Source organism: Perna viridis, chromosome 3 (assembly GCF_037379345.1).
Source record: "Perna viridis isolate PV_CMFRI_1.1 ecotype Kerala chromosome 3, ASM3737934v1, whole genome shotgun sequence".
Classification (NCBI taxonomy): domain Eukaryota; kingdom Metazoa; phylum Mollusca; class Bivalvia; order Mytilida; family Mytilidae; genus Perna; species Perna viridis.
Genome location: NC_142447.1, coordinates 60651251 through 60666819, shown reverse-complemented (window position 1 = coordinate 60666819; position 15569 = coordinate 60651251). Strand labels below are relative to the sequence as shown.

The following is a 15569-nucleotide window of genomic DNA, read 5'->3' as shown; positions in this document are numbered from 1 at the left end:
ATGTATTAGTGACAATAAAATGACACAAATATTTGACAAGACATCCTGTTAGCTTTGATAGTTTTTCCACGAGAATTTTAAACTATGTGCAAATTATCAGAGAATACATAATGCATCTATTATTATGGACATGTTTCAACAAAAGCACTGATATACTGGTAAGAAAATTAAAATCTTTCAAAGCAAAAACTACTCAACAACTTGGTGACAAATGGCAAATAGTGATATTAAAAGCCCTACAATATTTTCCCCAGCAGTATAATTGTGTAGATTTTACAGAAATGTCTACAGTGCTGTTAAACATACTTCTACTTATCACTATGATTATCATAATACACTAGTGACTAGTAAAACTGCAGTGCTCTCCCTTGGCCAGTGCACATCTATTTTATTTTCAACTCATTTTTATGGTAGGTAAATTTTCACATTTAATCAATCTTCTGATCAACATTCTTGCATGTCACAATTGTGAGTTACTATCACCTATTATGGTGTAAATGGGCGTTTTCCTTTTGCGCCAAAAAGGAGGCCTTTTGTGCCACAACTCTTTAGTGCCAGTACTCCTTTTGTGCTAGTTTACTTTTCGATTGTCATAGTTAAATTGAACAAAGTATAATTATAATTATATAAGAAATATAAGACTTATTTCAGATACATTTTTAAATATATATATATTTTTTTATGTTTCTTATCTTTAATTTATTCACTTCTAATTCATTTTCTTTATTTCATGATCATTTTCTTTTAGATTTTTACCTTTTTGATATTTATTTTCCTTATTTGTACTTGGCGCAAAAGGTTTTTTTTTGTTTTTTTTTTTTTTTTGGCGAAAAGGACTACACGGAAAATTTTTTTGAAGTGCAATTTAAGTACGACTTTTTATCCAATTGGCGAAAAAAGGACAATGCCCGTATAAATTAGGGAGCAGAATTATCAGATCATTATTGTAAGGGATGGATAATGTGTCAAAAAGTGTTGATATCAGTGTCAATTTGGATTTAACACAGAGATCAAACATCTATTTATGTTAAAATCATCCTTAAATAAACAATAAACAGGATTCTTAATGTCACAGGTATGTAAAAATGTTCTGACTTTGTAAAGTAATATCTCCCTGAAAAAGATGTATGAGTATTTAAACAAACCTCGTCATCTTCTTCAAGCGTATTTCTGCTTCCATTCAATAAATCAGAACTACGGGACTTCCTCAGCTGAGCACTTCTAGACAGACGGTTACATAAAGATACTATCTTCAGAGATTGCTGAAAATTCAGTCATACTTATTAACAACTTTTCCTTGAAATAATATGAGAAAGATGCTACCTTAAACACACCAGAAAAAAAACTCAAGTCTACATAACACAAATTTCAGGATCAATTAGGACTGGTCTTTGTACAATACATTATTGGTTTCATTTGTCAAATATTTCTATTTCCATTGTAATTTGGGGTTTTTTTTTTTATCGTCATTTTTTTTCCAATGCAATGTTAGTCTACTTATTTTGTTTTAAGAGGGTTATAGATTCAAAAAGCACAACTAATTTTTTTGATAATTTTTTCACATGGTCAGTAAGTAGAATGCTAACTGACATTTTTTGAAAGTGTAATATTTTCTAAATTTATTACTTATAATTCAAATTTTGCAGACCTGTTAATGCTTCGTTATCAAAATTCATACTTTTGGCCCTATCCTATGAAAAAAATCAGTAAAATTCATAATTTTGTGACTTTTAAAATAGGTACTATGGAGATATTTACAATCCTTACAATTTGTACTCAAAATTCGTAGAAAATCGACATGTGTAAAAACATTTTAAGATGACAACAAAATGAAATCCAAATTTCTGATGGTTTAACTTTCATCAATATCACCTGTCTGCTGTTCAAAGATTGGAAATTTTATTAAAGAGGTAAAATTAATTAAAGGATTAAAAACAATACCATATAAGTACAACTGTAACATAAACATATCAGAAATGATGTAAACATGACGCAAACAGGGTTATTTTACAACAAGTGTATAAGTTCATGCATGATTTGTTTCTTGCCAAATTAATTGCTCTTCAACTATTCCTATATAATTTCTGATCAGTTTTCCTTAAAAACAATGTTATTGACAGAAACAGTGGCAATAAATATACAGTTGAACTTCACTCACTCGAACCTGAAAGGCTTTTACATCCAGGGGTTCTCCAGTAATTCAAAGAATTCTACATAATAACCTTGGATTGACTAGTCGCACAGTAAAAAATCTTCTAGAATAACACTCACAAATGCTAACTCATTAGCCATTTTGTTAGTTTGGGTAATAAAAGGAGTGAAAAACTGAAGCCCTATCATTTATTAAAGAGTTTTTTACAAGTAATATCTATGTCATCACTAATAAGTTGTTTTATTAACAAATAGTAATGACTGAAGTTCGAGAATGTTACAAACTCTTCATGATGGAAGCATTAAAGTAGATAAAATGAAAACAAATTACTGACCTACTAACTGGAACTCTGAAGGTTTTTAAAATCAAATACAGTTTTTTCAATGTCTACAAATCAATATAACTTTCTTAAAGCGAACAAAAAATTTCCTTCCCCTAACAAAACTTCTTAGGAGGTGAGCAATTTCTAACGATCAAATTGAACTTGTATTGGCAACAAAATGAATCTGAAATCTTCAAACATCAAACTTCAACAACTCAAACACATTTAAATGGTCCCTTAAAGCTCGAGGTTTGACTGCATTGGATCACTGGATCATTAAGGGGGAAACAGTCCCTTAATGCTCGAGGTTTGACTGCATTGGATCATTGGATCATTAAGGGGGAAACAGTCCCTTAAACCTCGAGGTTTGACTGCATTGGATCACTGGATCATTAACGGGGAAACAGTCCCTTAAACCTCGATGTTTGACTGCACTGGATCATTGGATCATTAAGGGGGAAACAGTCCCTTAAACCTCGAGGTTTGACTGCATTGGATCATTGGATCATTAAGGGGGAAACAGTCCCTTAAACCTCGAGGTTTGACTGCATTGGATCACTGGATCATTAAGGGGGAAACAGTCCCTTAATGCTCGTGGTTTGACTGCATTGGATCACTGGATCATTAAGGGGGAAACAGTCCCTTAATGCTCGAGGTTTGACTGCATTGGATCACTGGATCATTAAGGGGGAAACAGTCCCTTAATGCTCGAGGTTTGACTGCATTGGATCATTGGATCATTAAGGGGGAAACAGTCCCTTAAACCTCGAGGTTTGACTGCATTGGATCATTGGATCATTAAGGGGGAAACAGTCCCTTAATGCTCGAGGTTTGACTGCATTGGATCATTGGATCATTAAGGGGGAAACAGTCCCTTAAACCTCGAGGTTTGACTGCATTGGATCATTGGATCATTGGATCATTAAGGGGGAAACAGTCCCTTAATGCTCGAGGTTTGACTGCATTGGATCATTGGATCATTAAGGGGGAAACAGTCCCTTAAACCTCGAGGTTTGACTGCATTGGATCATTAAGGGGGAAACAGTCCCTTAATGCTCGAGGTTTGACTGCATTGGATCACTGGATCATTAAGGGGGAAACAGTCCCTTAAACCTCGAGGTTTGACTGCATTGGATCATTGGATCATTGGATCAATAAGGGGGAAACAGTCCCTTAATGCTCGAGGTTTGACTGCATTGGATCACTGGATCATTAAGGGGGAAACAGTCCCTTAATGCTCGAGGTTTGACTGCATTGGATCACTGGATCATTAAGGGGGAAACAGTCCCTTAAACCTCGAGGTTTGACTGCATTGGATCACTGGATCATTAAGGACTGCATTGGATCATTGGATCATTAAGGGGGAAACAGTCCCTTAATGCTCGTGGTTTGACTGCATTGGATCACTGGATCATTAAGGGGGAAACAGTCCCTTAATGCTCGAGGTTTGACTGCATTAGATCACTGGATCATTAAGGGGGAAACAGTCCCTTAATGCTCGAGGTTTGACTGCATTGGATCATTGGATCATTAAGGGGGAAACAGTCCCTTAATGCTCGAGGTTTGACTGCATTGGATCATTAAGGGGGAAACAGTCCCTTAATGCTCGAGGTTTGACTGCATTGGATCATTGGATTATTAAGGGGGAAACAGTCCCTTAATGCTCGAGGTAATGAGGTTTGACTGCATTGGATCATTAAGGGGGAAACAAACTCCTAATTCAAATTCAGATTGAGGTTTTTGAATAATTATTTTTTTCACTGGCTATGTATAGTTATTTTTTCTAAACTCCATGCCATTCATGCTAATGGTAGATAAAGCAGGAAGTAGGTTATTAAGGATATTTATACTTAAACTGCAACCTTTGATAAACATTTTTTGATCAAGTTAGAGTGAATGGATACCATCAAGTTTATCAATTAGAATTGAAAGGGAATAAAACTGCATGCCCTGATATACAGAAGACATTTCCATTCATTTCAAATTTTAATCAGTTAGATTAATGGGGTTCAGCACATAATAAAAAATATATCATCACAAAGCTAAAATCATTTGTCAAGTTGGTACTGAGAAAATACAATTTAAACTCTTTATGGTCAAACAAACTAATGGATGCAGAATATAATTTCTACTTTTCACTTCACATAAAATGGAAACTGAAATCTTAAATAAAATGTTTTAACTCAGCAGTGAAATTACCTTTAAATACATATTCCCAAAAATTTATAAAAATGACCTTCTAATGTCAGAGGAACATCTATATTTTAAGAACCTGCAATTGCTGACAACAGTACAAATATACCTAAAGAACTGATAAATTTTCCAGAGAGATTCATTGTTAATAAATGATAATACCTTCCACCTTTTCCTAGCCATGAATGCCTTTAGATGCTCTATGTTAATTGTAGATGTTCTCCGGATATCTCGTTGTTTTTTCTCTTTTGGCTGAAGAAAATTGTTAGTATAAAAACATGCTAACAAAATCAGTGTTATAGAAAATATGCTTTTTACTCACAATTTAATTTCTGCTTTTTTTTTCCTAATGATTTCGATCCATGCATCACATATCAGTGTCAACTACACATGCTATCACATCTTAATTATCTCCCCTTGGCCCAAAAAATAATTCCTCACATACAAATATAAAATACATGTATAGTGTTAAAATGGATACGAACTCAACGGGGTACAATTCATTGAACTCTTTGGAAATTCATGCAAGGCAGAGGAACTACTTCCATGTTTAATGCATAATTACAGCATTCCATGAAACTGAATGTCACCTCAACTTCTATCATTGATTAAGATTAAAATAGTTTAACCATGATCTATATAGATCTATACCTTTATCCATGGATGCTGTAGACAGGAATCAACTGTGTTTCTTTTTCTGCAAATGAACTTAAATTAGATTTTATCTGATTTTATGATGCCATATGTTTAGTCCAATATCATTAACATGACTCAAGACTCCTGGATTCAACAACTCACTAAATTAATACTTTTAATCAAGATTTGCTTTTAGCTTGTTTGTTGTATGTTTGTTTGTTTTTGTTTCTGTTTGTTGCTCGTTTTTACTTTGATTCGTTTTGTTGCAATGACAAAAGATTACAAAGACTGCTTAGTATTCTACTTAGGATCAGTCTTTTTTCTAAATCCTTAAAACATTCTTTTATTTCTATAATGTGTTTATGTTATCAGTAGAAACAGTTTTCAGCAAACTTAAGGTTTAAGATTTTATTTATGCTAAATCCAGTACAGCAACATAAATCTTGTTTCAGGACAAAAGCACTACGGCAAATAAGATGGCGATACCTTGAATTTTTCACAAAAAGCTTTGTGATGAAATCTTTGGCTAAGTCACTGGTTGTAGAGAAATATTCTTCATCAAACTGATAGGAAACAGAAGTAATATTCTCATAGGTCTCTTGCTGTTCATCTCCAAGAAATGGAGAGGCACCACTTAATCTGCAAAATAAAGTTCCATATGATATAGACACCTAATTTGGTATACATGGTGTCGCCGAAAACATGATTTTAAGAACAATTGGGAAAGTGTAAAAATCACATGAACTCTTGTTGGTAATATGACAAACAAAACAACTTGGGATATTTCAATCTTGGTACAGCACAAAATTGACAAAAAAAACAAAAAAAAAACCTTTGATGGCAAATACAGTAAACCGATTCTCTGGTGAAAATACACATAACTACTACATATACAGTATTTAGAAAAGTAAAGTCATTATACAAGAGAAGAGGATCACTTATAAGCACAAGGAAATAGAAATGGGAAATGTAATCTGACCAAGAAAAGATTAACAACCCATAAAAGGCTAAAAATGTGTTTTCAATATCTGTCCATGTGCAAGAATAATCAAATATGTGTAGTATGCAAGAAATAATGTGATACAGTCATATGGAATTTGTTTTTTATAACCAAGATGAAGTGTTAACTTGCAGAAAACTAAAAAAAAAACTTGTAGCCCCATAGTAAACATTATTTTCTAGTTATAAAGACTAGTACACCTTTGTCAATCTGGTTTAAAAATATCCTACTGACTTTATACATTAGTAGGTAGATAATTTAGACAGTGTCCTCCTGTTGTTTGTAAAGGACTGGTGCAGTGGTTGTCTCATGAACATTTCCAACACATATAAACAATTAACAAGGTTTATAACTAAAAAAGGAAAAACAATCCTGTATTGAAAAATAAAAGTTTTCTAGGACACAGTTTTTTTTGCTACCTTTTTGGCCCCTAAATCCAAAACTGTAAATGTCATAATCATGATAACTTCAAAATTCTTTCAAAGTCTGAATTTGTGGTATGATACATACGAATCAAGCTTGTGTTTCTTTAATCTAATCACCTTTAGGCTATAACCCCAAAAACAAACCAAAACCTTATGTTGTGTGATATGAAACCTTCTGATACAACTTAATGGAAATCCATATACTTTAACTCAAGCTACTTTTTGGAAACAAGAAAAATGAACGAGAAAAATGCAAGTTAAGATTTCTTTCCCTATTAGTTACTAATTCTGATACAGTTAAGGTCTTAACTCTAAGTATCAATCCCAGTTTGACCATAGTGGTATGGAATTCTGTGGTTCAACCTAAGTTAAATAGTTGAATTTTAGCACATGCCTGTTTTAGTACATTATTCCTTAACCTCTAAAATAAAAGCAAACTTTCCTTTTGAACTTGTAAAATTTCATCAAGATCCACCGACTTATTTCAATTTACAGCACAAAAACTAAGGGTCTATCAACAATGACATGGATGACAAAGACCATTAAATAACAGAAAAGGGTCCATCAAATACATGTAGTTCTAACAGGAATGATTAATCCTGCAATATGATTCCTTCTTAAATTGAATAAAGCTGCCAAAAATAATGACCTTAAAATTATCACAGACAGCAACCATTTACAGTACAAAATCCTAATAATCTTTAATTGTTAACTTAATTGAAAGCAGAGGCAGGAATACCGTTAAATTTGTATATAATCTTGGAAATGAGCAGAACTTTTTCTAATTATACAAATAATTTAAACATTTGACTCTATGATATTTCTAGCAGGGAAGAATTACACGTGAAATATATTTACCATTCATTCATCTAATTCCTCTCTGTGTTGTTATGGTTTCTCACACATGCAGGAATATTACCTAACATTTTCCTGAATGAATTCTTCTCATGACTTTGTAAAATTGTTTTTTTGCAATTTAACTGAACTAAAGAAAGTAATATAGCAGATGTCTCTAAAATTGATCAGAAATCAAGTCAGTATAGTATCCATATCTTCGCTTCATAGCAATACATCCAAACAAATATGGAAGGAATCTGACAAGTGGTTTCAGGGAAGTCCATACAACTGGACCATATAGCCAGGGACAAAGTTTAGCTGCAGACCCAATATCAAATCAACCTATCTAAGAGGAACAAGATTTTTGAAACAGTGGAAATACTTGGCAATTCCAATACACAGCCTAATTTTTAAGAGGGGTATAAGATATGTGATTTTATAAATAACATATACTATAGCATAACCTTAGGCCACAATAAAAAAAAAATTCCTAGATTCTCATTCAACTTTTCTGAAAAATTTGGGCAAGGGACAAAACAGTATCTGTTACTAGTATTGGAATCCTAGTGTTGTCATCATCATCTTCTTGTGTTTGGCGATTGACTTTATCAGCACAATTATATAGAAAAAGGTCTATCAAAGTATATTCATCTCCACTGCTAAACCTGTACCAATATGGAACCATTTTTCTAAGAAATAGCAACAAAAACTATGTTTTACAAACTGGAACTTACTAAGCAACAATTATGCAAACTGGGTCCAGACAAGACAAATTAAAAATTTGGGTGGGTGTGAAAAATCAGGTCAGGCAGGGATAAAAATCTAGAAATTTTTTTTAATATGGCCTTACCTTAGTTTATATACTTACAATATGTACGTGATTACACCAATACTCCACATATCAGTTGCTGTAGACAGTGGTTCATAACTAACAATCTCTGGTGCTGAAAACAAAGTTTGACTTTTAGTCTAAGAAAAAATACTAAAGAACCTAAATTGCTCACCTGCATGGCTTGTTAGGTAACATACTATTTTTGTAAAAACAGCCATGTTTTTCTTGGATGAAAAATCCTAACACTCATACCTAAGGAACAATCATATCAATTTTCATTTAATTCTGTTCAAAAGTTTCTGAGGAGAAAATATATTAAAAATAGCAAAATGACGTCTTAAAAGGGCAATCACTCAAACATAACTTAACAGATTTACATGAAAATTTGACCACAGTAAGATCTCATCATGCTGAATAATATCAAAAATAGCAAAAAACGTTGAATAAGGGCAATAACTCCAACATGCTTTCAAATATTTATAGAAAAATTACCACAGCTAGATGTCATTCTGCTGAACACTGAACCCCACCATCAGAATTTGGCAAAATCTAACAGTTTAGGAGATACATGCAAACAAGAGGCTAACAGGAGCCTGAATCGCTCAACTGATTAAATTTTGCCTTTCAAGGACAATAAATTTAACTTATTGGCCCACAATTTTGACTCATGAAGACTTTGGTAGGACTTATCATAAGGAACATTTCAGCAAATGACAGTTTCTTTCTATCTATCATAGTTTTAAAGATATTGGCTGAAAACAGTAAAAAAAAAACCCATCATTTTCACCTTTCAAGGGCACTGACTCTTACAAGTCGTCTGACAACCTTTCTCCCTGGAGACTTTTGTAGGCCTTATAATAAGGATCATTTCAGCAGTCGAAAGAATTTGGCTAAACCTAATGGTTTTGGAGATATATGAGAAAAACTACTGTCTGACCCCTATGCTGTATTTTTTATTGCAGCAGCAATGTTTTTTGACAGATCAAAAATCTCAACATCAGTTCCATGCATAATACCCCAAATAACATTCATACCAAGTTTGGTTCCAATTGGTCAAGTAATGGCAAAGAAGAAGATTTTTTAAAGAAATAACAATAAAAAAAGCAAAAAAAATGTTGAAAAAGGGCAATAACTCCAACATGACTCAACAGATTAAAACTAAAATTTAATCACAGACAGACCTCATCATACTTATCACTTTTACCTCCATGTCAGAATTTGGCTAAACCTAACGCTTTCAGAGATATATGCAAAAATCTACTGTCTGATCCTGTTTTATTTTTAGTAACGGGGGCCACATTTTCCAACAGATCAAAAATCCCCACTTCAGTTCTAAGCATGCTACCCCAAGGAAAATTCATACCATGTTTGGTTCCAACTGGTTAAGTAGTGTCAGAGATTTTGGAAAGAAATAACATTTAAAATAGCAAAAAAAAAAATGTCGAAACAGGGCAATAACTCCAACATGGCTAAACAGATTAAAAAGAAAATTTCACTACATATAAATCTCATCATGCTGAACACATTTACCCAGACAGAATTTGGCGATATATGTGAAAAACTACTGTCTGACCCTATGTTCCATTTTTAGTAACAGCTGCCATGTTTTTTGACAGATCAAAGATCTCCACAACAGTTCTATGTTCAAAGGAGAAGAGTTTTGTCAAGCTCACAGAGAAGAAGAGTTTTGATAAATTGTTAATGATGACAACAACGATGACAGACTCCACGTGTTGGCTATAGCTCACACAGCCTTCAGCCAGGTGAGCTAAAAAACATCATATTTCAGCTTTCAAGGCAATAACTCTTACAAGGAGTCATCTGACAAATTTGATCCCTTCAAGACCTTATAATAAGGATCATTTCAGCAATTGAAAAAAATTGGCTAAACCTTACAGTTTTGGAGATATAATATGCAAAAAAACTATTGTCTGACCCTTATGTTCTATTTTTAGTAACTGCAGCCATGTTTTTCCACAGATCAAAAATCCTGTCTTCAGTTCTATATAGGATACCTCAAGGAACATTCTTTGATTCCAATTGGTCAAGTAGTGTCATAGAAGAAGTTTTTGGAAAGAAATAACATCAAAATAGCAAATAAACATCGAAAAAAGGGCAATTAATACAAGGTTGAACTGATTACAACGAAAATTGGACCACAGATAGATTGCATAATGCTGAACACTTTTTCCCACTTCAAAAATTGACCTAATGGTTTTGAAGATATATGCAAAACACTACTGTCTGACCCATATGTTCTATTTTTAGTAACGGCAGCCATGTTTTTCAACAGATCAAAAATCCCCACAACAGTTCTATGCAGGATATCCCAAAAAACATTCATATCCAGTTTGGTTCCAATTGGTCAAGTAGTGTCAGAGGAGATTTCTGTTTGTTTGTTTGTTTGTTTGTTGGGGTTTAACGTCCGAGCAGCAATATTTCAGCTATATTCAGACGATGAACATGAAATTGATGATAAAATGAACATGAAATGATGATGAAATGAAAAAGAGATGAGACACAAGGACAATGGGATCGACAAATTTTTATTGCCACTGGAAATAGGGAGAGGTGGGTATGGTCGGGCAATTTAGCCTCCTGTGGTGGAGCCCTATGGTTCCTACTCCGGGAGAATACCACAGTAGGGTTCTTTAACATGCGAGGAACGTGGCATCTTTCCCAACACGGTGCACCACTATGGTTTGCGGTCAGGTTTTCCGTATTATAGCCTGACAACCCCAGCATGTAACACACCAGGGGCACCCCATTCCACCACCTGGGGCACACATCCCAGTTGCTCTGTGGGCAGAGCGCCCTAGACCCCGGCTAAGGTTCTGAGCACTATTTAGTCGCCTTTTACGACAAGCTAAGCGCTGCTGCAGGCCTATTCTTTTAACACCCGGACCTGCATGGGGCAGAGATTTCTGAAAGAAATAACATAAAAAATAGCAAAAAATGTCGAAAAAAGGGTAATATCTCCAATATGGCTTAAAGGGCTAAAACGAAAAATTTGACCACAGATAGATCTCATCAAGCTGAACAGTTTTACCCCATGTCAGAATAAGCTTAACCTAAAGGTTTTGGAGATATATGCAAAAAACTACTGTCTGACTCCTATGTTCTATTTTTAGTAACAGCTGCCATGCTTTCAACAGATCAAAAATCCCCACATCAGTTCCATGCAGAAAACACAAAGGAACATTCATACCAAGTTTGGTTCCAATTGGTCAAGTAATGTCAGAGGAGAAGATTTTGAAATGAAATAACATTCAAAATAGCAAAAAAACTTTGAAAAAGGGCGAAAACTCCAACACTTTCATCCATGTCAGAATTTGGCTAAACCAAATGATTTGGAGATGTTTGCGAAAAAACTACTGTCTGACCCCTATTTTTAGTAACAGCGGCCGTATTTTTCAATGGATCTAACACCCCCATAACAATTTTTTGGCAAAATACCACAAAAAACATTCATACCAAGTTTAGTTTCAATTGGTCGAGTAGTGTCAGAGGAGAAGAGTTTTGAAAAATTGTTAATGACGACAATGGACAATGACAACAGACGGCAAGTGATGGCAATAGGGCATATGGCCTTTGAGCAGGTGAGCTAAAAGCATAAAAAAAAGGCAATAACTCCAATATGGCTAAACAGATTAAAACGAAAATTTGACCACAGTTAGATTTCATCATGCTGAACACTTTTTCCACAAGTCAGAATTTGGCTAAATCTAACGGTTTTGGAGATATATGCGAAAAAACTACTGTCTGACACCTATGTTCTATTTTTAGTAATGGCGTTAGAGCCCTTACCAAGTGTGACAGATGGGCAGACAGATAGACACCTATCATGTCTAAGTTCCTGTTGCATTGCAGATAAAATAAACTGATATATATCTTTCTTCACCATCCCAAACAAATATTTTGCAGCTTGATACGACCCTAAAGGTCAAACCCTGAACATTAAGGACAAGCAATGACACAACATCCAAACTTTTTATAGTGATTACCATAATTGTTTGACAAGATTCTTACCAGAATGAAAGTGGTCACTGAACTAAAAAATTTTCAATTATTAGACATAAGAAATAAGCAATTTATACAAATTTAAAAATAATTTCTTTTTTTGGAATAGATTTCATACCTATTCATATGCTTCTACTTGAGTCACTTAAAGTTTAAATGAAAAGCCTGTTTTTAGGCCCCTCAAAGTGTCATAACCTTAAAAAAAAAAAATTGTGTTTCAGGATATCAATTTAGTGTCATTGCTATTCAAATCTGTCTAACATATATTTCATAAATCAATAAATACATTTCGCAGTGATTTATTTTTGACCTTTTTTTCTTGCAAGAATAAGTTGTAACTTTGTGGAAAGACAAACACACACATACAGACACATAAAAGTAAAACATAACTGTCTAAAATCTAGGGCATAATATTGATTCCTATACCATTCATTAATAAAATATTTAAATTCAAAAATTACCAACAAACTCAGCAGTCCCCATCATTGCCCTGATGTTAGAATTTGGTCCAATAATTTGAGCAAGTCCAAAGTCTATGATCTTAATGGCTGTACTGTTCTTGTTCAGCAACATAATGTTCTCTGGCTGCAAGAAAAATTACTAAGTATTTGTAAAGGTAAATGATGGTCAACTATTGTAGTATATGAATTAACCCAGATACAATGTGATGCAGTGACTACTGACTGTCAGTATTAACCCAGATACAATGTGATGCAGTGACTACTGACTGTCAGTATTAACCCAGATGCAATGTGATGCAGTGACTACTGACTGTCAGTATTAACCCACATGCAATGTGAAGCAGAGACTACTGACTGCCAGTATTAACCCAGATGCAATGTGATGCAGTGACTACTGACTGTCAGTATTAACCCAGATGCAATGTGATGCAGTGACTACTGACTGTCAGTATTAACCCAGATACAATGTGAAGCAGAGACTACTGACTGTCAGTATTAACCCAGATACAATGTGAAGCAGAGACTACTGACTATCAATATTAACCAAGATGCAATGTGAAGCAGTGACTACTGACTGTCAGTATTAACCAAGATACAATGTGATGCAGTGACTACTGACTGTCAGTATTAACCCACATGCAATGTGAAGCAGAGGCTACTGACTGCCAGTATTAACCCAGATGCAATGTGATGCAGTGACTACTGACTGTCAGTATTAACCCACATGTAATGTGATGCAGTGACTACTGGCTGTCAGTATTAACCCAGATACAATGTGAAGCAGACTACTGACTGTCAGTATTAACCAAGATACAATGTGAAGCAGTGACTACTGACTGCCAGTATTAACCCAGATGCAATGTGATGCAGTGACTACTGACTGTCAGTATTAACCCAGATGCAATGTGATGCAGTGACTACTGACTGTCAGTATTAACCCAGATACAATGTGAAGCAGAGACTACTGACTGTCAGTATTAACCCAGATACAATGTGAAGCAGAGACTACTGACTATCAATATTAACAAAGATACAATGTGAAGCAGTGACTACTGACTGTCAGTATTAACCCAGATACAATGTGAAGCAGAGACTACTGACTGTCAGTATTAACCCAGATACAATGTGATGCAGAGACTACTGACTGTCAGTATTAATCCAGATACAATGTGATGCAGTGACTACTGACTGTCAGTGATTGACAACAGAGATCTACTGAACTCCACAATCATTAACAGTTATAATTAACTCATGTCTGAAATACCAGGTGTTAAGCTGCAGACAGACATAATTCAAAGTATGAAAGCAATTAGAAAACTAATTACAACCTGGAGGAAAGAATCTGGCAATGCACTACATCAGGGGCTTAATTATTGAGACAAACCTAAAAATAAATATATTAACTTGACCTAGATATGCGTACCTCCTTTAGGAATTTTCCTACAGCTTAAAAACCTTTATAGTGTTGTAAATGATAAACTTTATAGAGTAGTGCACCTTGATAGATTCTTAATATTTGGCCAAAAGTTAAGATATCATTTAAATCAATCTCTAAAGATAAACTGTTTACATTATTATCAGAAAAAACAAGTTGAGATCAACTCTTAATAGATTCTCCAATAGCATCAATAAAAATCTACACATTACTTCAATTCCTTAGAACAAAGAAATAGAAAGCTTCTTAGTTCATTGCCCTGAAAGCGATGTTGGACAGGTGTTGAGTGATCCTTAGTAACATTGACATGTACTATCCCCCACCTTCATGTTATCTTACACCTGATAAATATGCATGTATAAAACTGTCAACAACAAAAATACATGAAATTAATATAAAAATTATTGCATAATGACTTCAGGCTGGCCAATTCATCCAGACATGAACCAGTATATCTTATGTGATGAAGAATACATTAAGACAGTTACGTAATTCAGAGTTGCCAACAATTTCTATTTTACGGACTTAGTAAAGCAAAATCACAAACAAAGCAATTGTATTTGCTATAAGTTTTTTTATACAAACAAGTTAAATGCTATTAGTTTTACTGTAGAAGCCAGTGTGTGTTGTATTATTCATTACTGTGTAACAAGATAAAGTCAATGACAGGAATTTCTTCTATAAATTCATACATTTAGAATTCTTTCAAATTTGACCTTTGGGGTTCAAATATATACAAATATGATAATTCTTTTAAAGGAGAAGACAAAAGAATTTACATTATGACAAGGATACAAGACTTTATGTATGTCTATGTCAAGGTAATTATCAGAATTAGATCTCATTAAGTTTTTATCCTTAGGGATACATACAAAGATAATGCACCTTTACAAGACAAAGTGACAAAATTGCACCTGGAAGCCAGGTAACTGCATTGTAAACTACCTTTCTTTGACATGTCAACATCTACTTGTCATATCTCCTTTCTGGATTGACAGAAAGATATTGATAATAAGTTTCTGCCTTTTACTTTACACAGAAATATGTTGTTTGAGCACTTATAAACAGACATCTGATATACATCAACAAATTCCTTGTTTCAAGCTAATTTGTGAACAATATAAGTACTTCAAAGATACGGACAGTCACCCTTTATGACCTATCAAAAAGGAGATTTTCTAAATTTACATTGTGACATAAATGTTCATATATTTTTCACAGAATAGTTATAGATAGAATAGTTCCGTCTCTATGTT

General features: G+C 34.0%; 1 protein-coding gene across 2 annotated transcripts in view; it reads right to left on the bottom strand.

Moving 5' to 3' along the window:
* LOC148623196 (death-associated protein kinase 1-like) overlaps positions 1-15569 on the bottom strand; it is a 67009-nt gene that overhangs the window by 33724 nt on the left and 17716 nt on the right. Inside the window, exons 4-9 of one of the 2 annotated variants that reach the window (XM_088573808.1) lie at positions 12879-13002; positions 8434-8509; positions 5790-5942; positions 5319-5364; positions 4830-4919; positions 1146-1262 (exon numbers count right to left, since the gene is read on the bottom strand). In XM_088573808.1, coding sequence (XP_088429934.1) covers positions 1146-1262; positions 4830-4919; positions 5319-5364; positions 5790-5942; positions 8434-8509; positions 12879-13002 — 606 coding nt within the window. The remainder of the gene's footprint in view (positions 1-1145; positions 1263-4829; positions 4920-5318; positions 5365-5789; positions 5943-8433; positions 8510-12878; positions 13003-15569) is intronic. The other variant, XM_088573809.1, reaches the window with a different exon arrangement.